Raw genomic sequence first — 27,167 nt, 5'->3', positions numbered from 1 at the left:
CACTGAAAATGCTCATGAGGAAAGAGCAAAGTTCAGCACACTATCAGCAAAACCTCCATGTAGGCTATGCTAAGCAATTAATCAATACATTCTGGATTTGGCTATTTGGCAACTATATTCAACAGTCCTGTCACCTTATTCACAAAGATGAATAAGATAGATAAAACAGATATATAATAGGTAGATATAATCTTATCATATGGTGTGTAGAAAACAAGAGACATTAGATTATCATTCAATAAATTCTTAAGGTGCACCTGTTATATGGACAGTCCTATCTTCAAACTAAAAAGGAAATGGTTTATTATGACATAGTCTTTTTGTGAACCATTTTGATTTATGTGGATTACTATAAATCACCATTACATTCTCCAAAACCATTTTTTTCTAAAAAAACTCTGCTAGAATTTGCTGAAGATCAATTCCAAGCATACTGGGCAGTAGTTTTCAGATTCTGACCTTTTCCTTTTCCTGAATGACAAAGTCAAAACATTTGTATTTCTTACAATTTTCTGGCAACCTGTTCTGCATAATTTCTCTTATATAACCCAAAATCTGCAAGTTAATACTGGCTCTATTTCTCCTTATTCTACACACATATTAAAAAGAGAAAGGGGGGGATAAATAAATAAATAAACAAAAAGAGAGAGGAGAGGGACATCCAGCTGGTTCAGTTGGTGGAGCATGTGACTCTTGATTTCGGGGTTCTGAGTTCGAGCCCCACAATGGGTGTAGAGATTACTTAAAAATAAAATCCTAAAAAGAGAGAAGGAGAAAGAGAGAGAGGAGAATTTTTTTGTTTTTTGGCTTTAGCATCTTAAGGACTTTTAGTACATTCTAAGTCTTAAAACTTTTTTTTTTTTTTAAAGATTTTATTTATTTCTTTGACAGACAGAGATCACAAGTAGGCAGAGAGGCAGGCAGAGAGAGAGGAAGGGAAGCAGGCTCCCTGCTGAGCAGAGAGCCCAATGCGGGACTCGATCCCAGGACCCTGAGATCATGACCTGAGCCGAAGGCAGCGGCTAAACCCACTGAGCCACCCAGGCGCCCCTAAGTCTTAAAACTTAAGATGGAAAAATTAACTCAGTGCAGATGATGATATTAAGTAATTATTATTCCTACTTCTCTAATATAAATATTCTTAATTATATGCCACTCTTAATATTATTCCTATTTTTCTAATACATATTTATTCTTGATTATATGTTGCTTTGTAATTATATATTATTTACAAAAATCATATTATGATTATTATTTTAAAATCTGGGTTCATCTGAAAGCTTTCTGTTCAGCCATTTAGATTTATTTAAATGGTTCTTCTTTCTCATTGGTGTCGTTCATGATTACAGTGAGAATTTCATATATTATATGCTTTTCTCTTTCTAAGGTGTATATTCTCATTTAGAAAATCTCTAGTTTTACAAATAACATGGAGGACAAGGGGAGATGGAGAGGAGAAGGGAGTTGAGGGAAATTGGAAGGGGAGGTGAACCATGAGAGACTATGGACTCTGAAAAAACGATCTGAGAATTTTGAAGGGGTGGGGGGTGGGAGGTTGGGGGCACCAGGTGGTGGGTATTGTAGAGGGCACGGATTGCATGGAGCACTGGGTGTGGTGCAAAAATAATGAATACTGTTATGCTGAAAAAATAAAAAATTTAAAAAAAAAAAAGAAAAAAGAAAATCTCTAGTTTTAAACTATCCAGAAAATATTTTAATTGGCTTTCCAAGAGTATACAATACATATTTGGATATACCTAGTAATTATTTCCCTTCTTATGAACACACAGTCACCTTCTCCCACAGTTTCTGACACTTCTGCAGACAATTTAGACTAAAATTAAGACCAAGAACAGAATTTTCCTTCATTATTTCCTCTATCGTGTATAATTTCAAGCCCCTACAACATTATTCTATCCTATGCCAACTAATTATATAGTTTAACATTTGAGGAACTTAACAGCTGTTCCATTCTTTCTTTCATGTGTCTGAATCTTGTTTCCTTAATACGATTTAAGTTTAGTGAAAGCGAAATACTATCAGAGTATTACTCTATCTCTCACAGTACTTGCTACAATGCTGGTCACACAAAAGATGCTACCAGAAAACCACTTTCTGGTTGGAATAAGGGTCATTATATACCTTTCATTACAGATAAGCAGTGGTCACTAAATGATCCAAATAAACATCAGCATGGAGCACCCCATTAGGCCAAGGTTAAAACAGGAGCAAGGAATCAAATCACAGGAAAGCACTGCAAAGAAACCTTTTATTTGGGTTTAGCTAAACCTCTAAATGAAGGGGATGTAGGAGTCAAATACCTCAAAAGAATTCTGAGGAATAACCTGGCTCCATCCTAACAAATTTTTCTCTCTTCAAATTTTCTACATACCTTATAACATCATGTATGGCAAGGCACTTTAAGGTCAGAACTACAGATGTCAAACTAGTTCTCTTAATCTCAGGGATCACATGGTCAGGCATACACTGGTTCCAAAAATCTTTACTATAGATCCGAAAGCATTTTCCTGAGGAAGTCCTGCCAGCTCGGCCACTTCGCTGTAACGCCTCACTCCTTAAGAAGAAGAAGAAAAAAAAGAAGTCCCCAAAATGTACTAAGTAGTTAACATCATAGGTCCTAACCCATTAAAAACGACCTAATAAGCTGTTCTTTGAACAAAAAGCTTGACATAGAGACTTACTTTGAAATTGGAACCACCTCCAGGATGTCCAACCCTAATCTGGGATTGTGATTTAACTGCTTCACAAAGCCACCATCTACCACATATCTAAGAAGAATGAAAACCAGTTAAGTTTCTAGAATATAAGACTTGTTCATTTTTAGCCAATTCGGATTCTCCTTTTCTACCAAACTAGCAACTATATGATGCCTTTTATATTAAACGTAAAAGCTGAAAGTCAAGAAATTAGAACCCCTGTGCATTACTAATGGAAATGTAAAATGGTTAAGCCAATGTGCAAAAGGTTTGAAGGTTCCTCTAAATGTTAAACACAGAATTATCACATGACCCAGAAATTACATTATTCAGTGCATACCCAAAAGAACTGAAAGAAGTACTCAGCTAATACTTGTAGACATATTTTTATAGAAGCACTATTCATAAGAGCCAAAAGGCAGAAATAACCTAAATGCCCATTAACCATTAAGGGATACATGGATAAACAAATTATGGTATATACATATAACAGAATATTATTCAGCCACAAAAATGAATGGAAGTGCTGATACATGCTGCAATGTGGATGAACCTGGACAGCACGATGAGTGAGAGAAGCCAGACACAAAAGGTCACACATTGTTCAACCATTTATATGAAACACTCAGAACAGAATCTCCATAAAAACGGAAAATAGGCTGGTGGTTCCCAAAGGCTAGAATGGAGGGGGGCATAGGGAATAACTGCTAAAAGGGTACAGGGTTTTATTTTAGGGTAATAAAAATGTTTTAGAAGTAGGCAGAGGTAGTGTTAGTGTTTGTACAACACTGTAAAGGTACTAAATATTAATTGTTCACTTTTAAATGTTAATTTTATATTATGTGAATTTCTCCTCTAAAAGAACAAACTTGAAAGTCACCTCTAGACCACTCCAACAGGTTTAGAATTTAATTCAAGGTAGCCTTTAACAACACCATTTAAGTCAACTAAACAGAGAACAGGTCAGGTAAAAAACTAAGTTAGGAATTATAGTAAGTCCATCATTCACTAAGGGAACATTCCAAAACATATTATTTAATGACTTCTGCCTTTGCTGGAAAAAGAAAATTACAGAGGAAGACTTACTCCAAAGAAGTGAAAGCCCTTACTGAAATAATTATTTTTAAAGTAAAAGAGAAAACCAAAAGAAATTAAACTTTCTCTTAGATCTGGGTGATCATTTTACACAAAAGAATGACATAGGATCTTTGAGATTCAGATCCAGCCTTCCCGTGGCAAACAGATTTTTAGTTAAGGACATAAAATATACTGGATAAAAGATAAAAATCCAAAAGGGCTGTGGACAAAAGACGAAAAGAACTTCACATTAACCATCAGTCTAGACTTAAAATTTCCCAGGGTTTCTCCACTTAATTTACTCAAAAATTGATGGCACCATTGATTACTTTAAAAATAAGAGACTCATAGCATAGTTCATTTCACAAAAAGGTGAAAAGTGAGAAACAGTACCTTCAGCTAAACACTTGGACTTACAACACTTGGACACACAACTCCACCAAGTGGAGGTGCCAGATGAGAAGGGAGTATCTTATTATTCTAGATATATCCTGATAATGAGTATACAAAAACAGCTCTGCCTGTCTAGTTAATGAATAATAAAAAATGAAACCCATGAAGCATTACACATAATCTTAAATTTGGGAAGACAAAGCTACAAATTACCAAATAAAAGTAGTTAAAAAGTATAATCAGGAATATTATGTGTACTTCCTACTCCATTTCCTAATCATATAAACGATAATTATAAAAAAATAGTAGGTGATTACAAGTAGGTGACAAGGAAATTACTGGAGGACACAGAGGAACAAACTCAAAGCTAAGTGGCTTCCTTGGCTTTAAAAGAAACTTTGAAAGTTGTACCTAATTCCATCTATTGTCAAAGACGTTGCAGAAATATTGGTGGATATGACACATTTTCTAATTCCAGGTGGAGGTGGCAAAAATATTCTTCTCTGTTGATCTAAAATACATGTCAAGAGAAAATGTTAATTTACAACATGCATTTGTCAAACTCCACTTTTGAAAAACTAACTTCTTTTCATTAAAAGTCATGCTTCCTCCACCTCTTTAATTATCTTAAATTCAAAATAGCGAAACTCATGTTTGCCTCACCTTTTAACTGCTAACATTTCTAGATCCATTAAATCAGAGATTATTGCTAAAATAAATCCTATAGAAGAATCCTTTATGTAGGTCACAGCTCCCTTTGAGAATATTTAAAAACTGTAGCCCTCTTCTCCATTAAAAGGCACATATGTACACACACACACACACACACACACATTTCAAACAATTTCAGGGTATTCAGGAACTCACCGTAGCCCATCCATGAACTACAATTAAAGACCTCTACATACCTTAAAGATTGACCAGCTAAGTGGTTTTCACTTTTTGGGGTATCTTTCTGATGGCTACCTCTCTATGCAAGTAACATCACACTAATTTCCCCTAACCACAGATTCTGAAGAGTGAACCCCAGCAGCAATGCTTGTACTATACCTTGTTGCTCCAGCCATAGTTTATGGCACCAAAGATAAACATCTCCCCCAGGCTGGGGCAATCTCCTGGAATTTGGAATAAGGTCCAAGAGATGCTCTATTTGATTAGGCTAGTCTCTTGCAAAGAAGAAAAATGAACTTGTGAACCACAAGGAAGTGGTTAAAGTACATGAAGGAAAGTCTAAAAAGAAAATAATGAATTAGCCATGAAAGTTAAGACAATATTTCTGGGCTCCTGGCTCTTCCCAAGCTTTGAGGGGACTGGGTGGAAATTAAGTAGTAAGACAGATTTGGCCAGATTTGCTCTCCTGCCAGGTTAAGCACAAAATAAGGCAAGAGAGTTAAGAATGCTTGCAAGGGGGCGCCTGGGTGGCTCAGTGGGTTAAGCCGCTGCCTTCGGCTCAGGTCATGATCTCAGGGTCCTGGGATCGAGTCCCACATCGGGCTCTCTGCTCAGCAAGAAGCCTGCTTCCCTCTCTCTCTCTCTCTGCCTGCCTCTCCATCTACTTGTGATCTCTCTCTCTGTCAAATAAATAAATAAAAAATCTTTAAAAAAAAAAAAAAGAATGCTTGCAAGGAAATGATTATGGTATGGGTGAAAGAAGGTAAGTGAAGGCTGATAAAGGACAGTGTCAATGCATTCTGAAAATTGTTAAATTACAAACGGTAGAGTATCTGGCAAAAACAGGATTTGTAGTTAACTTTGACTAAGAATTATTTTTTAGATATTAGACTTAGGTAGCTCATTTCTTCCAGATGGTTCAAAGGAGTTTTATACTACTTTGTAGTTCAAATTATGCTTATACATTATTTATGATCTACTTGTTCTACTATAATGTAGCTCCATGAAACAAGGATTTTCTTTTTTTCAAGACATATCCCCACTACCTAGAACAATGTCTGGACCACAGAAAGTGTTCAATAGAGTTCAATGAATTGATAAATAAAAAATGCATTATATAAATAGTAAGCTAACATCCTTTCTACCACATTACCCTAAAAATTTACATAAATTAAAAATGTCCTTTCTGAACATGTTTACCTATAATCAAGTCTGTTTTTCAATCAATCCATTTCTAAAAATACCTAATATTTTAAATGTTCAGTTCAAGAAAAATTTCAGTTTCATTTACCATTTTGTTCACTATAATCAATTAGAAAGTCTTGAAACTGCTGTTTTGACAAGACTCACGTTTATTTCATTTCCATTTCACCCACACACTTTAATACCATATTCCCCAAGTACAAACATACACCAGTTTATTTTTTTTAGTAATTTCTAAACCCAATGTGAGGGTCAAACTCACAACCCTGAGATCAAGAGCTGCATGCTCTCCTGACCGAGCCAACTAGGGGCTCCAACACGTACCAGTTTTATGTTTGTTTATAAAGGTTTGAAAAAAAAAGTTAATTATATCCTAAAGCACATTCTCTCTCTCCAGGAAGGAAAGAGGAAGTGGAATACTTCCATTACGATGCAGTAAGGTCCCCAGGCTGTTATTAATGGGGAGGGTGGGGAATTGGCAAAGAGGCAAAAAAGATGTCCAAAGTCTACCAAGAAATAAGGATATTGAGAGACCACTTAACACTCAAAATGAAGGAAAAATCCTAGATCTATGCATATGACATATTATATGTTAAGGCCAATGAAACTTCCTCATAGAATATCTTGTCCCAAAGTCCCCCCAAGAGACTCCAAAGCAGAACTATTTCTGAAAGAGAGGGAAAGAGAAAGAGAAGAAAAAGAACACAACTTAAAGTAATAAACAGAAACTGTCAACCAAAGGGGGAAAAAGATGACAGTTCTGGAGCAAAAGAAAGAAGTACAACAAGGCTTGGCTCAAACTGCACCCCTCCGCCCCCAAGAAGTTATTTTTGGGTGAGTCAAAATATCTTGAGAATTCTCAGTAACACAGCTGAAAATGAAATTCCTGACACAGAGAAAATGCTTGAATAATCAGTAAATGCAACTAAAAAAGTAACTAGAAGGAAGCTAAAAAATATGGAAGACAGGTAATCCAACATAAGAATAATTGGTATCCCTGAAGTACATAAACCAATAAATACATAAAAATTATATTCAAAGATATAACACCAAAGAGTTTCCCTGAAATAAAAACTTAATTTGCAGATCCAAAGAACACATCATAGGGGAACCTGGGTGGCTCAGTCATTAAGCGCCTGCCTTAGGCTCAGGTCATGATCTCGGGGTCCTGGGATCGAGCCCTGCATTGGGCTCCCTGCTCAGCGGGAAGTCTGCTTCTCCCTCTCCCAATCCCCCTGCTTGTGTTCCCTCTCTCGCTGTGGCTCTGTCAAATAAATAAACAAAAATCTAAAAAAAAAAAAAATAAACAACACATAAAAGATCATCTTGTTTGTGGTAGTCTTTACACGGGTGTGTACACTGTCAAAATTCATTGAACACTACACTTAAAACAAGCATAGTTTATTGTATGTAAACTATACCCCAACAAAGTTGATTTTTTAAAAAAAGCACATCAAATTCAAGAAATTTTAATATAAAATATTCAACACCACAAAATATCCTAATTAAAACCACTTAACTTTAAAAATCAAAGAAATTAAAAATAATTTTTTCACGCAATCAGACAGAAAAAGCAAATCACAAGGAAGGGGGAAAAAAAAAGCAAAAAACCAGGCTGGCCTCTAACTTCTCCACAGCAACATTCAATGCCAGAAGCCAAGTGGACAACATCTACCAACTTCTAAGGAAAAGAAAGTGTGACCCAAGAACATAAAACCCAGCCACGATGCCGCTCAAGTGTAAAGGCAAAAGCAAGACATTCTCAAACATAAAAGAGTAATAACAAAAAGCAGCACTCAAGAGCCCTTCTATTAAAAAAAAAAAAAAAGTTAACAAAACCCAGGCAATCGAAAATTAACCAAAAGTAACTTAAGAATGGAAAAAGCATGGTAAAAATATTGATGATAAACATCTAAACAATGTAAAAATAACTAACAAAAATCAGAATGGAAAGATACAGAAGAGTCAAAGTACTTAAGTCCTTATCTTTCTTTTTTTTTTTTTTTTTTTTAAAGATTTTATTTATTTATTTATTTGACAGACAGAGATCACAAGCAGGCAGAGAGGCAGGCAGAGAGAGAGGAGGAAGCAGGCTCCCTGCTGAGCAGAGAGCCCGATGCGGGGCTCGATCCCAGGACCCTGAGATCATGACCTGAGCCGAAGGCAGAGGCTTTAACCCACTGAGCCACCCAGGCGCCCCTACATCTGGTTATTTTTGAATGGAGGAACTTGAGGTGATTATTTTTACCTTTGTAACTTTGGACACTGCTTGAATTCTTTATAATGAAACTATATCACTTTTCCTTAACTGAATGATTTTTCTTAAAGGAAAACGAGCAAAAATGCAGAGACATTAAGAGTGTGTTAATTCTGCACAGTGGGAAATGAATTGTTTTTGTACTTTTCTACACTTTAAAAATTTCTACAAAGGGCTAAAGAGAAAAACAGTAAGAACACATAAAACAAAATGTCATTTTTTTGTTAGAGAAAGCTAAACAATAAAAATATATTTAAATACATTAAAAAAGCTTAGAACAATATACCTCAGAATATTAATAGTGTGTTGCTGAGCTCTAAGTTTAATTATGTTTCTTCCTTTTCTGATTATATTTTACAACTACATACTCCACAACTATGTATTCTTTACAACTATGTATGCTTTGTAAGCCAAAGGAAAAATTTTCGCATTTGGAGAGGGTACAGTGAAAGTTTTTATGTGAAGCTCACTAGCCTTATTCTCCCCTCATCTTTAATCTTAACGTTTAAGGAAATTACCACCAACAAAGCCAAATTCTAGGCACTTGCCAAAATGAGATGTCTTTGTTTTGCAGGAAGAAGAAAGAAAGAAAACTACTTTTGGATTAATGCAATCAACTAAATGTGCAGTTTTCCTCTTTTAAAATACACGCTATCCAAGGTAAAGCTCCTTTCTTTTTCTTCATGTATTCTGAAAACACAGGTACTATTTTTTCACCCCTTACTGAATAACCAGTTACCAAATGCAGGTTTCCCATGTGACCTCAGGAACATCACTTAGTCTCTATCTGTTCAATAAAGAAGTCTGATTATCTAAGAAAAATATTTACAGGTATATGTGTATTTTTCGAGAGAAAGAAACCATGGCTTTCATTATCTTTTAAAAAGAATCTCAGACTCCACCCTCTAAAAAGGTTAAGAAGCACTGAATTCAGATAATTACTTTTAGTGCTAAAATAGTCAAATTCCATACAAATATTTGTTGCTTATAAAGTAATAGATATATTTCAGTAAAATTGAAGAATTGCAAAATCTTGAACAAAAGACGAAATTCAGAAGCAAAAATGGGTTTTTTTGTTGTTGTTGTTGTTATTTCAAGATTTTATTTATTTATTTATTTGAGAGAGAAAGAATGAGAGAGCATCAGAGGGGAGAGGTCAGAGGGAGAAGCAGACTCCCCGCTGAGCAGGGAGCCTGATGCAGGACTCAATACCGGGGCCTCCAGGATCATGACCTAAGCCAAAGGCAGTTGCTTAACCAACTGAGCCACCCAGGTTTCCTAGAGCAAAACAGTTTGAGGGAAACAAGAATAGGGGTCTAGATACAGCCAGTGTTTTGCTACAAGACATAACAGAATGTCTAGCAGAAAGCGAAAAATCTGGAACTCAGTTTAACAAACATCTAATCAGGACTTTTTAACACATAATATTCAAGTAGTTCACAATTTCAGAAAGGAGATGAGGCAACCATAACACAAGGTAGAATGTGTTAAGGGCCACAAGAGGTGTAGCAAAGCACCATGAGGTTTAAATAAAGAGATCAAAGCCAGTTGTGAGGTGGGAAATCAGGGAAGGTTTTCATTGAGGTGGTTGTACTTATGAAACAAAACAGCAGGATTTCAGCCAGTAAGAGGAGAGAATAAAAGGGAAAGGAGGATTCAAGTTAAGGAAATATCAAATGCTGTCACCAAAAAGATGGGGAAGGAAATGGAATAAAAAAAACTGCCTACACTTTCAGCTTGAGAGAAACACCTCAAAGGATGCGGGTTAGGAGTTCAGCCCAGGGAGTGGGATCACATAATCTTGGCATTAGAAGGGATACCATAGTACTTCTTCACATCTGACAGTTGAGAATTTTTTTTTATGTCAATTAGGGAGATACCTTAAGATGTCCCTTTAAAATAGTCGGCCACCGTCATGACTAGCCCAGAAATAAAAGCAAATACAACATATCCACCTCATAATCTTCACTTATTTACTAAACCTAGATCTGAGTCATTTTTGAGCCCTCTTCACAAAAGGCTACAAGCAGGAAACCCTTCTTTCCTTTCCTCACTCCCAAGTATAAGCTTTATGTTCCTAAGACATAATAATTTTATAATAGTGTTTCTCCCCACCACCCGAAGTAGCAATAATAAAGAAAGTACGTGCTGATTTGTATTAGTCACACTTACAAAAAAAAAAAAGCCTAAGATCCCAGGAACCTGCTACTCTCAACTTCATCCATTACTCAGTATCTCATCAGCTCCATTTGAATGCCTCTTTGCATTGTTAGAAATTGCTCTCATAAATATTATTATGCTCATAATGGATCACCAATAGCTCACCCTTCTAGAGCCCTTGGAACCAAAGGGAAACTAAAATAAACAAGCAAAACCTTCCTTAGTAATGCCTCTACTGACAGCCAGCTCTACATCTTTACCATTCTCACATATACGCCAACACAGAAAATCTCATACACTGGGAATTAAGGCTGAAAGCAGGCTGAGATCACACTGGAAGAATAATGAATGCCAAGTTATTAAGTTAGCATTTTAATTCAGCTGGTAACAGGGAATGGCTGAGATACCCAACAGGAAACTGACACAATCAGATCCGTGCTTTTGAAAGATGATGCTTACCACTGCAAGGTAGGATGGTAAATTACATCAGGGAAAACAGGTTAACAGGTTATGTTAACAACTCAGGAAAGCAAATTGAGGATCCCAACTCTAACAATGACAATGAAAAATGAAAAAGAAGAATGAATGATTTGGATAAGACAAAAGCAAACAAACAACAAACAAAACACACACAAAAACCAAAACCAAAAACAAAAAAAACTACCTGTAGGAGTTATCACTTATTTGGACTAAATGATCTAGGATGATATGACGCACAGACTAGAAAGCCCTGGGAGGAGATCCAGAAGTTCTAGAATGCAGGAGTGAGACTTAACTAGAGATAGTCAACCTCTCCGAAACAGAGAATTCTAGGAAAACAGAAAGCTAAGGATAAAACCTTAAAAAATAGTCACATTAGAGAAGAAAAAAGTCTGGGAAGGGTGGGAGGGCAGCACACTTAGAGAAAGAGTGGTCGGGACAACCAGGCAATTAAATATTACCCCAGATGACAGAATTTCAAGGAGGCATTATTATCACAAAATCAGAATACAAACTAATGAAAAAAAAAAAACCAACTATGAGATTTGAGAAAGAGGAGGTCATTTGCAACCTTTAATAGTATAAAAACTGTTTTTCAGGCCATTAAACAAGACACAATAGCAGACTCAGCAGGTTATTTTCATTGTGACAATAATAAAGGAAAGAATAAAATTACTTATATAGAAAAATACATTTATATTGTTAATGGTCAATAACAAAACAACCGTAATGAGTTCTGAATTACCTCAGCATTAAACAAAGTAACTTTTTTTTTAAACATTTTATTTATTTATTTGAGAGAAGAGAGAGACAGTGAGAGAGAGCATGAGCGAGGAGAAGGTCAGAGGGAGAAGCAGACTCCCCGTGGAGCTGGGAGTCTGATGTGGGACTCGATCCCGGGACTCCAGGATCATGACCTGAGCTGAAGGCAGTCGCTTAACCAACTGAGCCACCCAGGCGCCCTAAACAAAGTAACTTTTAAAGGAGCCAGCATATCAAATCTCCAGAAAACAATGAGAACCTTAAATATCTAATAATGACCCTAAAAATTCCCTTAAAAATACAAAAACCTAAAAATAGATATCCATACGGAGGGCAAGGGCCTAATATCATCACAAAAGAGATTTCTAAAATAGCACGAGGTCTATGGTTATTTACCAAAACACATATTCGTAAACCTTTTTTGTTAACACAAGATTAACAACCACCTACTCAACAAAAACAACAATACATATAAAATATAAAAACATTCAAATGCTTTTTACACTACATTAAATGCTAACCACAAACTCTAAATAAATCCCCTTTAATTTTACATATCAAGTTCCATAATAAAGTAATTTTACTAAACAAATTTTAAACCTAATTCAACATTATGAACAAATATTAGAATAAGAGTTTGCATTTGCTGTTTGAAATTACAAAAGAACAGCATCATTCTTGAAAAGTAGACTGTGTGCTACTTCAAAAGAAAATAATCCACTGTGTTTAGTCTCAGATGTACCTGGATATATATGATTTCTAGAAATTCTCTGGCAATACTAAATTAGGTTTGACTTATGGTACTACTATCAAGAAATTATAGTACTAATTTCAAAAAATTACCAACACTATCTCTGTTCTGCTGAGAGGACAGAGCCCACTCTTAAACAATATCAAGGTGTGTGTGGGCGAGTGTCCAAGGCTCCTGAAAAAGTGAGTATGAAAAGACTTTGAGGAAAAAAAAATCACTTCTCTCAAGGAATGTTGGTTCCCTTAAAGTTTTACTTCATAATTTGGGTGTTGGTTACAAAAATTAGTTGTTTGTGGGGGTGCCTGGGTGGCTCAGTGGGTTGGGCCTCTGCCCTTGGCTCAGGTCATGATCTCAGGGTCCTGGGATCAAGCCCCACATTGGGCTCTCTGCTCAGCAGGGAGCCTGCCCCCGCACCTCTTTCTGCCTGCTTCTCTGCCTACTTGTGATCTCTGTCAAACAAATAAATAAAATCTTTAAAAAAAATTAGTTGTTTGTAAAATTAATTGACTAAACGCTTTAAATACACTACTCTGTACATATGAGATTATTCAATAATTTTTTAAAATTAGTCAAATTTTCTATTCTAGTGAGGACTTACCTGTTGTCATAGATCCATAACATGGCAATATTAACAAACCATCCAGAGTTGTATCTTGAACATCATAATCATAATCAACAGACTCTGCCATCTGAAAAAGTAACTCACAACTTTTTTCAATTTCAAACTGACCTGAAATGAGGGAGGGAAAATAACGTCAGCAACAGCAAAATTAATTTAAGAATGAAAAAAAATAAGCCTTCTAGATTAAAATTATTTTTGCACAATAGCTACTTTAAATCTCATTTGATCTAAAGAAGATGAACTCCTAAGTTGAACCAAATCTCAAAAACAGAATTAAAAATAAAACACCAGGGGCGCCTGGGTGGCTCAGTGGTTAAAGCCTCTGCCTTCGGCTCAGGTCATGATCCCAGGGTCCTGGGATCGAGCCTCACATCGGGCTCTCTGCTCCGCAGGGAGCCTGCCTCCTCCTCCTCTCTCTCTCTCTCTCTGCCTGCCTCTCTGCCTACTTGTGATCTGTCTGTCAAATAAATAAAAATCTTTAAAAAAAAAAACACCAGTTCCCAAGGAATTTAAACCTCTACGGAAATAAAAATGTTTATAATTTTCAAGCTTATCATCTTGTTAACACAGTATTTGAGGAAGACGCAGTAAAGTTAATCATTAATATAGAAGAATCTAGTCCAAGAGATACGGCATTTAGGTGTAGTTCAAAATACTTAAGTAACCTGAAAAAGGCAGAGACCATGTCTCACTTCTGACATCAGTACAAGGCAGAGTAGGAGGTGAGTGATGAAATGACTCATTTCTGTTAGTAGGATGCTGCTAATTGAAGAATCACACTAGTTTAGGATTTAATTAATCTATTTTTTACTTCCAAAAAAGGCCTATAAGACATGGATTCAACACCTCATGTACTGCTATAACACAGTACCATCCCACCACTCAAAGAAGAAATGAACTAATAGGATGTCTTTTGAAATAATGAAATGAGTCATTCAGATCCAGAACTGTTTAGTGTGGTAACAGCTCTATATAAGGTAGACTAATAAAAACATTAATACTCTACCATTTAATATCTTTTTACTAAAAAGTCAGTGTGTTACATATATTTCCCCATGAGACTGGCAGTTTTTATGGCAGTATAGAATTATCTTCTGTATCTTATATAAGATAGAATATCTAAAACTTTTAGATAATCATACAAAAGTAAGGCAATATGAGTTAAAGCCCAGATTTCCCAACAAAAGTAACACTCTATTGTGGTGCCACATTCTGCTCTTATATAAATAGTAAAATTCTTAAAACTGATATTGAATACTTACCAGTCAGAAAAACCAAGATGTCTCCAGCCATTTCATTCAAATGGATATCCATGGTCACTTTCACAATCTAAAGCAAGAAACACAAGCATAATATGTTGATGGAGATACAGTCGCCCCACTCCCTTTATTCCACAGAAAAATTAAATTTGGTTCTCAAAAGTTATATGACCTATAAGGGCTGCCATTAAAATAAAAGGGAACAAATGAATTACTAAACTACTCAATCAACTGGAACCATAAATATAAAAAGACATAAAAAGGATGCCAAGTAATACCGCTTGAATATATGCAGTATTTTCTCTGTCTTGTGGGCCAATCAAATTGCAGAATTTTTCTCTGACTGGATAAAGCCTTCCAGGTATATCAAATATTGGACAATTTCCAAAGAATGCAGAGAGCTTGGCTAATTCCATGGTTGCTGACATCACCACAACCTTCAAATGTTCCTTTCTATTAGGAGACTTCTCCTGAAATAACTTCTTCAATAAACCAAACAAGATGTCCTGAAAAAAAAAGTAAATTTCTAATAAGTGACAAGTATACCTACCAACCAATTTATTTTAAATATTTTGCTTTCCTAACTAAAGAATTCTTATGTCAATAGATTAAAATGTAAGTAAGACCAGGAAATTCTCTACAGGGTAAAAGCTACCCCAAATAAGTAAACTAGTAACAACCAGCATATTAAAATACTCACTGTAGTTAGAGTTCTCTCATGGGCTTCATCTAAAATGATGACACTGAACTTGGTAAGATTTGGATCTCCCAGAATATGTTTCAGTAAACATCCATCAGTCATATATTTGATTGCGGTTTCCTAATGTTCAAACAGCAGAGTGAATCAACTTATATATATACAGTGTTACAGAAATTCACCCCTGCTTCGCAGACTTAATTCCCCCCAAAATGTGCAGACATTAAGTGATTCACCTAATCTGACTAAATAAAAAAGTACATAAATTAGTCTAATAACAAGGATGATAAATTATAAAACTTGTGATCTATACAGGGACAGAGATAAGGAACTAAGGTGGATGTTCCAGGATAAAGCAATAGAACGGGACAATGAGATATAAAGTAGTCTGGAGAAAGTGGTAAGATAATGTGGTGGATTCCCATGATCAAGTTGTGAGAAACAATGAAATGGGATCCATCTCCCTGTCTCAGCCACTGTTTTAGAGGACTCAGAAGAAAAGGCAGAGGAAATAGGTGCACAATTTCCTATCACTCTCTTCTTCCCTATTTGCTTGTTTTAAAAGTTGTGTCTGTCAGGGATGCCTGGGTGGTTTAGTTGGCTAAACGTCTGCAAGGTCGTGGGATCAAGGCCCACATGGGGCTCCTTGCTCAGTAAGGAGCCTGCTTCTCCCTCTGCCTGCTGTTCCCCCTGTTTGTGAGCTCTCTCTTCCCCTGACAAATAAATAAAATCTTAAAAAAATTGTGTCTATTGCCTCACATTAAAACAAGGTGAGAATAAGGTCCAAAAGCTAAAAGTTAACAACAGTACACACAGAAAACAAAGGAAGAAAAAAGAAAAACTCCCCAGCAGTAACCACTGGGAATGCAAACATAGTATTTTGGGGAGTAACTATGTGCTATAATTGATGGCCATTCCTATTAGGGACAGTATTTAATTAGGAATTGTTCTGTATTTGGTATAGGATTAAAAAATCCTGAAGGAATATAAATTATAACCATTAACTATTAAAAAGAAAACAATTTTAAATTTTTTGGTGCCCTGAATATAGAAGATACTCAATAAATATTTGCTTACTGACTTTGCTGAGTTGTCTATTTTCAACTGACTTCAAGAATACAAATATATAGGGCGCCTGGGTGGCTCAGTGGGTTAAAGCCTCTGCCTTCGGCTCGGGTCATGGTCCCAGAGTCCTGGGATCAAGGCCCGCATCAGGCTCTCTGCTCGGCGGGGAGCCTGCTTCCTCCTCTCTCTCTGACTGCCTCTCTGCCTACTTGTGATCTATCTCTCTGTCAAATGGGTAAATAAAATCTTAAAAAAAAAAAAAAAAGAATACAAATATATAATATGGATGAACCTTGAAAACATTATGCTAAATGAACCAATCCAGACACAAAGGACCAAATACTGTACGATTCAACTTATTTGAGGTACTTAGGAAAGGCAAATTTGTTTGGTTGATTTTTTTTTAAAGATTTTATTTATTTATTTGACAGAGAGAGAGCGAGAGAGGGAACACAAGCAGGGGGAGTGGGAGAGGGAGAAGCAGGCTTCCTACCCAGCAGGGAGCCCAATGTGGGGCTCTATCCCAGGACCTGAGCAAAAGGCAGACACTTAACGACTGAGTCACCCAGGAGCACCGAAAAGGCAAATTTGTAAAGTCAGAAAGTAGAACAGAAGTTACTGCAGGCTGGAGGGAGGAGGGAATGGGGGAGTTAATGTTTAGCAGATATAGTTTCTGTTTGAGATGATACAACATTCTGAAAATACAGTGTTGATGGATACACATTGTAACTGTATTTCATGCCAATGAAATGTAACACCTAAAAATGGTTGAAATGGTAAATTTTACGTTATATGTATTTTAGTACAATTAAAGATTGTTTTAAATATTATAAATCTAAGTTGCAGGTCCAGGAGTCTTACAGCTAAAAAACACAAGAGAATCCTTAATAACTGTCACTTATAAACTAGTTGAGAAGGGAGAAAATAGTAAAACTATTAAACACTTCCAAGCTAAATCATTTAACAATGAACAACAAAAATTAATCCTAATCTGGGGCTTTGTTTCTTTAAAATATAAATGCAAATTTGAAGTTAAAATCTTTCATAACTTTCTCCAATCTTTCTATAAGTTTACAGGACTTGAACAGCAATAAAACTTTTATACCTTAGAGCTGCAATCATCGAAACGAACTTGGTACCCTACTTTGGATCCCAAAGTGCATTTCATTTCTTCAGCAACCCTCTGAGCAACTGATATAGCAGCTACTTTTCGTGGTTGAGTCACACCAATCATACCATGTTGTGAAAACCCTACCAAAACCAGAGAAAAAAAACACAAAATTATTAACAATTGCTTCCAATTGGAGCTAAATTCTTTCAGACCAATCAACACAAACTGTTTCAAGTGTTTGCAAAAAAAACCTCTCCAAATTAACAACATGACCATGGAAATCTAAGTGGTAATAAAAAACAAGAATACATATTTTCCACTCAAAATATATATGTTTTTATTAGGTTTTCCCAGTTTCAGTCTAAAGAGTTATTTGAAAGAGTAATCCAAAATGTTTAATTCCTAGAAATCCATAAAATTTCATAGACTTCCTAAGGATTTACTTTTCCCCCCAGTTTAAATATACCACCTTTCACAGATCCATTTTTTACCACTTTAGTCTCTGTAAGATGTGTCTTACAGTTGATGGTATTTCTTTCCTTTATCAATAGTACGTAAAATAGTGGTATGTCTTAATAAATGGCACATTAGATCTGATGCATGAGACTGAGTATCCGCTAAGAAATTTTTATTTTTTAAATGAATAACATCCAATATAATTTTGCTCTATACCACCCTTATGATAGAAAGTTTACCATATAGAAGGAAAAGACACTTTAGGGATAATTTGTTAGCTGACTTGGGTTATGGAGTCAGGGAATAAATATTTACCTGATAATACTTGGAAAAAGAACCAAGAAATACTAATGTCAGCAAGAGGTATCACCATATTTCTGTAAATTATTTCAATACCCAATGGTTAACAGTCTACTGCAAGTCAACCTCATTCTATAGCAAAGAATCAATATCTACCTATAATTAAGATTATGGTAATTAAAAATGGAAAAATTGTTATCTGAGTTAATTCCCGAACATGAAATAAGACCATAAAAAAGCAGGGAAGATGTAGAAGGGCTATACCAAGAGAAGAATTGGGACTGTAGAACAAATGGTGGGTATCTGTGCAATACATTAGTCCTATTAGCTTTTAAGAGGATTTATTCTTAAATACTCCCAATATTATCCCAGAATAAAATTACCTGCTTCATATAGATATTTTGGGAGTTGAGTTGTTTTACCACTTCCTGTATTTCCAGTAACAATAAGGAACGAATTGTCCCGCACAGCTTGAATAAGCTTTTTTCTTTGTTTTTGAATAGGAAAAGTTGGAGTAGTTCCTCCTTCCTGTGATGTGCATCCTTTCTCTTCTGTAATAAGAGAGAAACAATTTTGCAATTAAAAGGACTGTCAAGCTATCTCTGACTCAATTTCCCAGAACTGAACAGAAAAAGACAATAGAATTTTAGGACTGGAAGAGATCAGTCCATTACTTCTCAGATATATCATCTATGTCCAATTTGTATGTGAGGGTTCACAAGCCCAGAACAACTTTTTGGTAAAATCTAACAACATGAGCATTTGCTGATGCGATTCAGAGTACTTGACGAAGTAAGCCTAGCACAAGGCAATGTATATGCAAGCATACCTGTAGAGAAGCACAAAACCCAATTTTATTAAACTATAGACCAAAAACTAGAACACAGCAGGAGACTCTCAGCTGAATTTAAAAAAAAAAAAAAAAAAAAAAAAAAAAAAAAAAAGCCACCTGTGTTTGCTTCTGATTCATGGTTCAAGTTAGGTCCCTGTTCAGAGTGACTGATATCCCAGAAGGCCAAGTGGTGGGTAACCATGGAAACTGGCTCCTGGAAACTGGCTCCCTTCATACCGTACCCAAAGGCAGGCTGGCGGCCCGACGAGTGGCGGGGGGGTCGGGGGGAGGGATGGATGGGTAGAGAACAAAGGCTTTATGAGCCTCCTTAAGAGAAGAACGCGTCTAGGCGTTGGGGTTCACTTTTTGTCCCCCAGCAAGGTCTTCACCCAACTTGGATCTGGGACCGCCCCCCTCTAGACCAAAGTGCTCATTGGACGCAAAGTTCTCCTCCGGCTTGGAGGGCGAGGAGAACGCTGCGGTCTCCTCTTCACTTTTCTCTGCCCGCCAAAGGCGGACTTTTATCCCCCCAAAACCCCCATGCCGAAACTCCCGCGGGCCTCCGCAGCGTCCCGCGGACCGCACCTCTATCAGCGATGGAAACAGCCGGAGGCCGCTCTTCCTGAAGGTCTATTGACCGCTCACCCTCCTCCTGCCGCCTTGGCGCCCTGCCCGCGACGGCGGGAAACCGGGACATAGACCTGGCCCGGAGCAGAGGTGAGCACGTCCACCGATCAGGGGAGATGGGAGGGGAAAGGCGAAGACGCGCCCTGATGACGTCTAGGTGTTTACTTCCGCGCGTGCGACTTGGAACAAGGGGAGGGGGAGCTGTTAGGTGACGTGGCGCGCGGCCGCCGGAAAGCTTTCACCACCGGCGTGGCTCGGCAAGGCCACCAGCCAAGGGCCCAGCCCCGAGGGTTTCCTACCTTCGCAGGTATGCGCTGCACCTAGGGCGTTGACGCCATGCCCAAGGTCCAGAAGGATCCCTCCCTACTTACCTTGTGCGCAGAAGAGGAAGGTCACCCTCCTCGACTAAACTCTGGTCACCGTAACCCCGTTCTGCCCTCACACACCTAACGTGATGTGACCCTTCGCCAGGAGCTGGAACCTTCCTGGAGTGCATCGTTCCACAAAACATTCTCACCTTGCTCCTTCTGAAATGACCTGTTCATTTCAGAACTACTGAGTTGCAGAGCTGAACTTCTAGTTATGTAGTGCCCAAAGCTTACGTCCCACAGCTCTTCATTTCCTCCATAGGGCCCTGCATTTCAAGTTATTTTATTTTATTCCCCTTTGCCCCAGCTAGAGCAGGAACTTTAGAAAACCACGGTACACTCAGCCCTGCAATGTGACTCTGAATGGGCCATCAATACCTGTTGAACTTTCTGGACGGTGAGTGAATTATTGATCTTCAGAGGAAACCAGCTCACTTGATGGATATGGATTTTTTGGAAACCACTACAGCAGAAAAGTTAAATATGCAACAGTCAGAGGTGGGGCGGCGTTTTCAGAAAAGGTACTTTGAGGGGACAGATCTTATTGTAGAACCTTCTAATTTTGTATATAGTGTCAATTGTAACAAAATCAATCCTAGAAGATTGTTTCTTGGTCTTTTCAACCCAACCCTACTATTAGGATTAACCAACACTTAGTGCCAAAGGAGACAACTCGAAGTTGTCCCTTCACCATTAATTAAAGGCCAGCATGCTCCTATTCAACCCCGCTTAAAAGATGTCATTGGACTCCCCAAGATTTTTCTGGGCTCATTAAAAATGTACCAACCAGGGGCGCCTGGGTGGCTCAGTGGGTTGGGCCTCTGCCTTCTGCTCTGGTCATCATCTCAGGGTCCTGGGATCGAGCCCCGCATTGGGCTCTCTGCTCAGCGGGGAGCCTGCTTCCCCCTCTCTCTCTGCCTGTCTCTCTGCCTACTTGTGATTTCTGTCAAATAATAAACGAGTGAAATCTTTAAAAAAAAAAAATGTATCGGTGCGCCTGGGTGGCTCAATGAATTGGGCCTCTGCCTTCAGCTCGGGTCATGATCTCAGGGTCCTGGGATCGAGTCCTGCATCGGGCTCTCTGCTCTGCGGGGAGCCTGCTTCCCCCTCTCTCTCTGCCTGCCTCTCTGCCTACTTGTGATCTCTGTCTGTGACAAATAATTAAATAAAATCTTTAAAATTTTAAAAAAAGTATCAATTGATTTTATGTGGGACTGATTAGCATCTCCTAAAATCCAAGTTTGTTGGGTTTTGAATGATACCAAATGAAATGCAGCTAACAGCTCTTTATCTCCAAAACCTGGGGGCTACAGGAATAAACCTGGCAATAGGAGTACATCTCAGATTTTTCTCATCCATTAAAGGAATCTCCCAACCTTCTGGATTCTGTCAGAAATTTGAAATATTACAAATCAGAAAAACAAACCAAAAAAATAAAAAAGCAAAAAATATTTGTAGTACAGGCATAGTATTGGTAAGTACCCAGCAAGTTATTTGGTACATGGCAGTTCTGTTGAGGTCGCTTTATAAGAAATGAATAGAATAATTTCAGACCAATTAGTTAATGTTTATTGAGCACTTAATATACAAACATCTAATATGAATTTTTTCATTTATTCCTCACAAAAACTCAGGTAGGTTATTATTACACTTAATTTTCACACGAGAGAATCAAGGCTCACAAATTCACTCAAGACAACAAAACAAGCAATAGGACCAGGATTTGCCACATGAACAACACTATACTGTAATGGGAGATGGAATTATCTAAGTTATCTATATCTTGGTGCCTAATATATTTTATTTCAATGTTTGCAAGTCACCTATTGTAGAATGGCTCCATTCTTGATTAAGAATCACCTAATGAGAGTATCCATGAAAAAAACCTCAAACCGAGAATGAGGAAAAGTAAAAGTGAAAAGCTCAAATGTTGTTTAACATTGTTGATTTTAAAACCAAGGACATTCAAAACATGTTACCATTAATAGCCATGTACTCCAGGCTACTCCAGATTAAAAGATCAACAATTATTTCCTGCCCAGTGAGTTTACAAATTACAATGGCGAAGAAGATAACAAATAGACAGTAAAAACAGGGGAGGGGGGAATGCATTGAATCTAAGAAATTTTAGTAGTGCAGCAACATTAAATCAATTTCCTGTTATTTTTGGGTCACAAGAAAAACCTGAAAGAAGTGATATTTAAGGAAGTGTGAGAAGTACAAATTGCACTCTGCTGCTATTTCATAGGTAGCCTTTCAAAATGTTCTTGAATCCAAGCAATTTGTTTCTGATCCTCCAAAAGACAGGAAGGAGGCTCAATATTGGAGATTTACAAAAATGGAATAGAATTTTAAAATCATCTTCAGGAAAGAAAGACTATAGAATCAATGTTACAACTTAAATTAATGGAGCATAAGAAAAATTATCAAACATATTAATACAATAAAACCCAGAAAGTTACAAACACCAGACAAGTGGTGATCTGTAGAAAGCTAATCATAACAGGAAGTCACAGAAGGAGAATGAGCGGTAATGTCAAAGTACATGCATTTTTTTTTTTTTAATTCGTGAATTTGACCAAACCAATATTTGTCTTGGTAAAGAAAGGCAGAGAGAAGCCAGATTGCAAGTGGGTGAGAAGAGAATTAGAGAGCAAATTGAAAATATGTGCAATGTATTTGGAGATGTTTGGTTGGAATGAACCAAGGTAAGTAAAAGGGAAAGAAAAGAATAGCCAGAACAAGATGCCACTGCTACAGTGTATGTATGATAATTTTAAAGAGACGTGGTCATGAAATCATTGAGGCACAATCAGAAAGTGTGTTTGTGAGAGTTGAAACACAGAGGTACTGATGAAGGAGGAAAAGTTCACATTTTGAGAAAGGATGCAGGGTTGGAAGAGACAGCAAAAACTTTGGGTTAAGGCAGCATTATAAATCAGCATTTGTGGCATATTTGTATCTCAGAATATGAATCTGATTGATTCTCTGTATTTACCTTCCCTATTTCTATCTTACTTGTAACCCAAGGGCCTTTCTTCCTCTCCAGCCCTCACCAGAGCAGAAACAGAGATCCAAGGACACTGCTGACCTAAGGGCCAAGACCAGAGCCTCCTGTGCATGAAGAACTATTATTTTTTTCTCTCAAGACTGTGAGGACTGGATCTAGAAAGAAAGAAGGGAGAAGGAAGAATGTAATGAGAAGGGAGGAATAAGAGAAGGAATAGAGCCCTCAAAGTGGGCAAGAGAAAAAGGCTTGAACATTCTTATGGAAGGAATTCAGAAAAATGAACCATCCTCAAACGTGGAACCCTCCTCCTTTAAAAATAAACCCAGGTGAGGGTGGCTCAGTTGGTTAAGTGGTAAAGCATCTACCTTCGGCTCAGGTCATGACCTTGGGGTCCTGAGATCTCAGATGTAGCTCTGTTTCAGTTTCCCTGCTCAGTACAGAGTCTGCTTGGCCCTTTCCCTTTGCCCCTCCCCACCACATGTGTACACGCATGCTCTCTCTCAAATAAATAAATAAATAAATAATCAATCTTTAAAGTAAATAAATCAAAGTGACCTTTCCAAGTTGTTGGCCATGTGGGAATTAGCCAGGGGTCCTGTGTTTAGATGCTTCAAAGCCTTGTGAAAAATGTTTGCATCCCAATGAGGCCCTAGTATACCCAGGTTTACAAGGAGATTTGGGTAGGAATGTGGTTGAGGGGCTTCCTCATTTGTAAAATCAGGATTGCTGATAAGAGAAGTAAAGTTTTGAAAGCTTTGAGTCCTGCACCTGCTCCAGGTCATTAACCAGCTTTACTTGGAGTACACCTCAGATGGAACCTCAGTCTGGCTATAAATCTCAGCAAGTCTGTTAGATGGGAAGACTTACAATTGTAGACACGTTGCTTCCTTTGTTTGTTTTAAGATTTTATTTATTTATTCGACAGAGACATCACAAGTAAGTAGAGAGGCAGGTGGCCCGGGTGGTGGGGGGGAAGCAGGCTCTGGACCAAGCAGAGAACCCAAAGTGGGGCTCGATCCCAGGACCCTGAGTCATGACATGAGCCAAAGGCAGAGGCCTTAACCCACTGAGCCACCCAGGCACCCCACGTTGTTTCCTTTGTGGCATGAATAAATGTAATTGAGGGGCACCACAAAAAAAAAAAAAAAAAAAAAAAAGAAGGAAAGAAAGAAAGAAAGAAAACAACCAAAACCTGTTACCAGTTTGTTGTTTAACAGTCTTGATACATTGTACATCCTGGAAGGAAGGAAGTGTGAAGAACCTCACTCCCTAAACTAGGTAGAGCTAGACAGAAACAATTGGGAATTTTTCTATGAGGAATGTGCTGGTAGACCCAATGCCACTGTTATATATTCTATTAATATGCCTGTAAAGATGTTAGAAATTTGGAGATTTGGAGGAAAATAATAGATGGACATATAATAGAACTTAGAGAAGTATCCACCTTTCAGTTCAAGGTAAAAGAAATCATCGCACTTCTCCCCTGCTCAGCTGGGAGTCTGCTTCTCCCTCTGCCCCTCCCCCTGCTCGTGCATACCTGCACACTCTCTCTCTCCTCTCTCTTTCTCTGTTGTAAATAAACAAAATCTTTTAAAAAGGGCGGTGGGGTCGGGTGGGGAGGGGCATCTCCGTTAAGTGCCTGCTATGGCTCAGATCAGATCTCCAGGTCCTGGGATCAAGCCCTGCATCAGTCTCCCTATTCAGCAGGGAGTCTGCTTGTCCCTCTCTCTCTGTCCCTCCCCACTCTCCCACTCACACTTCCTCTTTCTCTCTCTCTCTCAATTGAATACATTAAAAAAAAAAAAAGAAATAGAGGTCTAAGTCCATCTTATATAAAAAATAATAAGAGAGGGTGCCTGGGGTGACTCAGTTTGTTGGGCGACTGCCTTAAGCTCAGGTCATGATCCTGGAGTCCCGGGATCGAATCCCACATCGGGATCCCTGCCCGGCAGGGAGTCTGCTTCTCTCGCTGACCTCTCTCATCTCATGCTCTCTCTCTCTCTAATAAATAAGAAAAATATTTTAAAAAATAATAATAATAAGAGAAATCATCACACTTCCTTATCTTTTTAATCTCATGTTTCTGGTGTCCAGATACTAAGATCTGAGTTAGTATCACAGAGCCTCTCACCACGCAGTCATGAAATCATTCATCAGTGATATAATTCAATTGAGAAATCAGTAAGGATTGAGACACTTCACACCATTGTCAATGAAAAGTGATGCTTTACACGTATGCATATAATCTTAAATAAAAGTGTAGAATTCCATTATTGTATTAGTAAAATAATGCCTCTTTCAAAGGAAGGCTCAATGATTACTCTAACTTCATATTCATTCATTTTTGTATTCATTCAATAAATATCAGAATACACAACTCTTATATGTATCCTTTTTAATAGCCATACAGAAGCATAAAAATATGTGTAAGACATGATCCCTACCTTCAATGACATTACATGTATTCAAGGAGATAAAATATTTAGAGGAGGAAAAACTAGCTAGAATAATCAGGGGAAGCCTTCTTGGAGTTAGTGGCATTTGAACTGAGATTTGAAATTTGGTAATATTCCAGTAAATGCCAGGGAAAGATCCCATATAGAGGAAATCTCACAAAGGCATTAATAACGGAGTGATCAAGATATAGTTAATTATGGGTTATTGAGAAATCTACAAAATTAATGTTCTATTACCAGTCATAGTCTCTGTAAATCTTTCACTTGCCTGAAGGTGGCAAGCTGGGTTTATTTGAAACTTTAGAATCAATATTATTTGAAAGAAAAATGAAACAGTATTTCTCTGAAAAACAATTTTTCATTGACAATTTAACTCTAAAACCAAAAAGTGAAAAAAAGATAAAAAATTACTAATCTTAACATTACTTACTAACATTATATTATTATATTAAAATCTGTATATATTTAGATACTTTTAAGACTCTTTTTAACTAATCTTTACAACCATTGTGGGGCTTGAACTCAAAACCCAACATCAAGAGTCATATGCTCCTCCAACTGAGCCAGCCAGGCACCCCTAGTATTACTTACTTTAAGGCCATATATTTTAGATATCTTGATTTTTAATTTAGATACTTAGATATTTTATACTTTAATATTTTATTTTCCTTATTAATTTCTCAGTTATGGTACAACTTTTTCATTTGAAAAAAATAAGAAAAAAGAGACTATACTTGTTTAAGTTTATTTATTTTAAGTAATCTCTCACCCAAAGTGGGTCTCAAACTCATGACCCTGAGATCAAATTCACACACTCCTCCAACTGAGCCAGTGAGGTGCCCCTAAAAAGAGCTTACACTTTTAAGTATTAACATTAAAATCTGTGATCAACATTGTTTATAAATCTTTTTTTTTTTAAGATTTTATTTATTTATTTGACAGACAGGATCACAAGTAGGCAGAGAGGCAGGCAGAGAGAGAGAGAGGAGGAAGCAGGCTCCCTGCAGAGCAGAGAGCCCGATGTGGGGCTCCATCCCAGGACCCTGGGATCATGACCTGAGCAGAAGGCAGAGGCTTTAACCCACTGAGCCACCCAGGTGCCCCTGTTTATAAATCTTTTGAGAGTAGTTAGGTTTATTGAGGCATAATTTCCAAATGATAAAACTCATCCTTTTTTTTTAGTGTATAGTTGAGAGTTTTATGAATTTTGACAAGTTCATACGGTTTGTAACCACTGCTATCATAAAGATATAAAACATTCCATCATTTTGACAAATATCCTTGTGCTCCTTTGGGGTCGGCCTCCTTCTTCACCTCTAGGCCCTGGAAACCGCTGACTTGTTTTCTGTCTCTATTGTTTTGCTTCTTCCAAAATTTCATATGAATGGACTCATATAATATGTATTCTTTTTAAGTCTGGCTTTTTCTTTCATTCAGCATAATTACCTTGAGTTTCATCTAGAATTGAATAAGTTGTAATATATATCAATAGTTCAATCCTTTTTGTCTGACTAGTATTCCACAATTTGTTTATCAACTCATTAGTTAAGGACATTTATGTGGTTTCCAGTTTTTGGTGATCATGCAGAAAGTCACTACAAACATTGATATACAGGTTTTTGAGTGATTATACATTTTCATCTCTCTTGGGTATATACCTAGAAGTAGAATTG

The 27,167-nt window shown here is 37.3% G+C and overlaps 1 protein-coding gene and 1 pseudogene across 3 annotated transcripts in view; one reads left to right on the top strand and one right to left on the bottom strand.

Annotated features, from left to right (window-relative positions):
- The window catches only part of DHX40 (DEAH-box helicase 40), a 48,636-nt gene extending 28,834 nt beyond the window's left edge, over positions 1–19,802 (bottom strand). For 2 of the 3 annotated variants that reach the window (XM_047708027.1, XM_047708029.1), the window contains exons 1-11: positions 19,619–19,759; positions 19,151–19,286; positions 18,585–18,752; positions 17,440–17,585; positions 15,273–15,392; positions 14,851–15,078; positions 14,576–14,642; positions 13,290–13,421; positions 4,599–4,698; positions 2,703–2,789; positions 2,393–2,575 (exon numbers count right to left, since the gene is read on the bottom strand). In XM_047708027.1, coding sequence (XP_047563983.1) covers positions 2,393–2,575; positions 2,703–2,789; positions 4,599–4,698; positions 13,290–13,421; positions 14,576–14,642; positions 14,851–15,078; positions 15,273–15,392; positions 17,440–17,585; positions 18,585–18,752; positions 19,151–19,268 — 1,349 coding nt within the window. In that variant the 5' untranslated portion in view covers positions 19,269–19,286; positions 19,619–19,759. Of the gene's footprint in view, positions 1–2,392; positions 2,576–2,702; positions 2,790–4,598; positions 4,699–13,289; positions 13,422–14,575; positions 14,643–14,850; positions 15,079–15,272; positions 15,393–17,439; positions 17,586–18,584; positions 18,753–19,150; positions 19,287–19,618 lie in introns of all 3 variants that reach the window. The other variant, XM_047708028.1, reaches the window with a different exon arrangement.
- A 3,841-nt stretch (positions 19,803–23,643) lies between these two features.
- On the top strand, positions 23,644–23,833 carry LOC125086665 (ATP synthase subunit ATP5MJ, mitochondrial-like; annotated as a pseudogene).
- The last annotated feature ends 3,334 nt before the right edge of the window (positions 23,834–27,167 follow it).

The sequence above is a fragment of the Lutra lutra genome, chromosome 16 (genome assembly GCF_902655055.1).
Source record: "Lutra lutra chromosome 16, mLutLut1.2, whole genome shotgun sequence".
NCBI classification, from domain to species: domain Eukaryota; kingdom Metazoa; phylum Chordata; class Mammalia; order Carnivora; family Mustelidae; genus Lutra; species Lutra lutra.
The sequence above is the reverse complement of the archived record's forward strand: the minus strand, read 5'-3'. Positions and strand labels throughout refer to the sequence as shown.